Genomic DNA, 571 nt, shown 5'->3' on the forward strand with positions numbered 1-571 from the left:
CTAGGATGCCGAGGCCCGGGCCTTCGTCACCTCCCTCCACCCCCGACCCTTTCCTAAATCTGGAACTTAGGGTCACTAAAAAAAAGCACCTCCCTCAAGCCTGCCTTTTGGTCCGCCTCTGCAGCCACCCTGGCTCCCACGCTGCCACTTCCCGGGACCTATCTAAAGAGTTCATTCCCCTCCATTCCTTGGGCCCCACTTTCTGCGCGACCCTCTTCCCGTCCCCTCCCCTCCCCCACTTCCTGTTCGGGCTCTCTGATCCCACGAGGTACCTGCAGCAGCAGCTTGACCCGCTCGATGGGTGCTACCGCTGTCTTGGAGATGGCTGCGGCCACTCCACCTGCCAGGAAGTCCTTGGCAAAGGACACAGCGGCATCTGTCATGTTGAAAAGAAGAAGCGGGCGACTGCTGGCCTGGGACCGTAACCGGCTGAACTCCGGGGCTCTAGGGCGGAGCGAAGCAAATGGCTGGTATATATATGCGGAGCCGGCGCCCTGGAGGCCGGCCTTGGAGGCGTGGCTGGTAGGCTGGCGGCGCGCTGAGCCAGGGGACTGCTGAGTGGCTTGGCGCG

General features: G+C 62.7%; 1 protein-coding gene across 1 annotated transcript in view; it reads right to left on the reverse strand.

Annotated features, from left to right (window-relative positions):
- The window catches only part of SLC25A5 (solute carrier family 25 (mitochondrial carrier; adenine nucleotide translocator), member 5), a 2,761-nt gene extending 2,294 nt beyond the window's left edge, over positions 1-467 (reverse strand). The window contains 1 exon segment of the mRNA XM_005859445.2: positions 273-467. Coding sequence (XP_005859507.1) covers positions 273-383 — 111 coding nt within the window. The 5' untranslated portion in view covers positions 384-467.
- Positions 468-571: the final 104 nt, after the last annotated feature.

The sequence above is a fragment of the Myotis brandtii genome, unplaced genomic scaffold (assembly GCF_000412655.1).
Source record: "Myotis brandtii unplaced genomic scaffold, ASM41265v1 scaffold126, whole genome shotgun sequence".
Classification (NCBI taxonomy): Eukaryota; Metazoa; Chordata; class Mammalia; order Chiroptera; family Vespertilionidae; genus Myotis; species Myotis brandtii.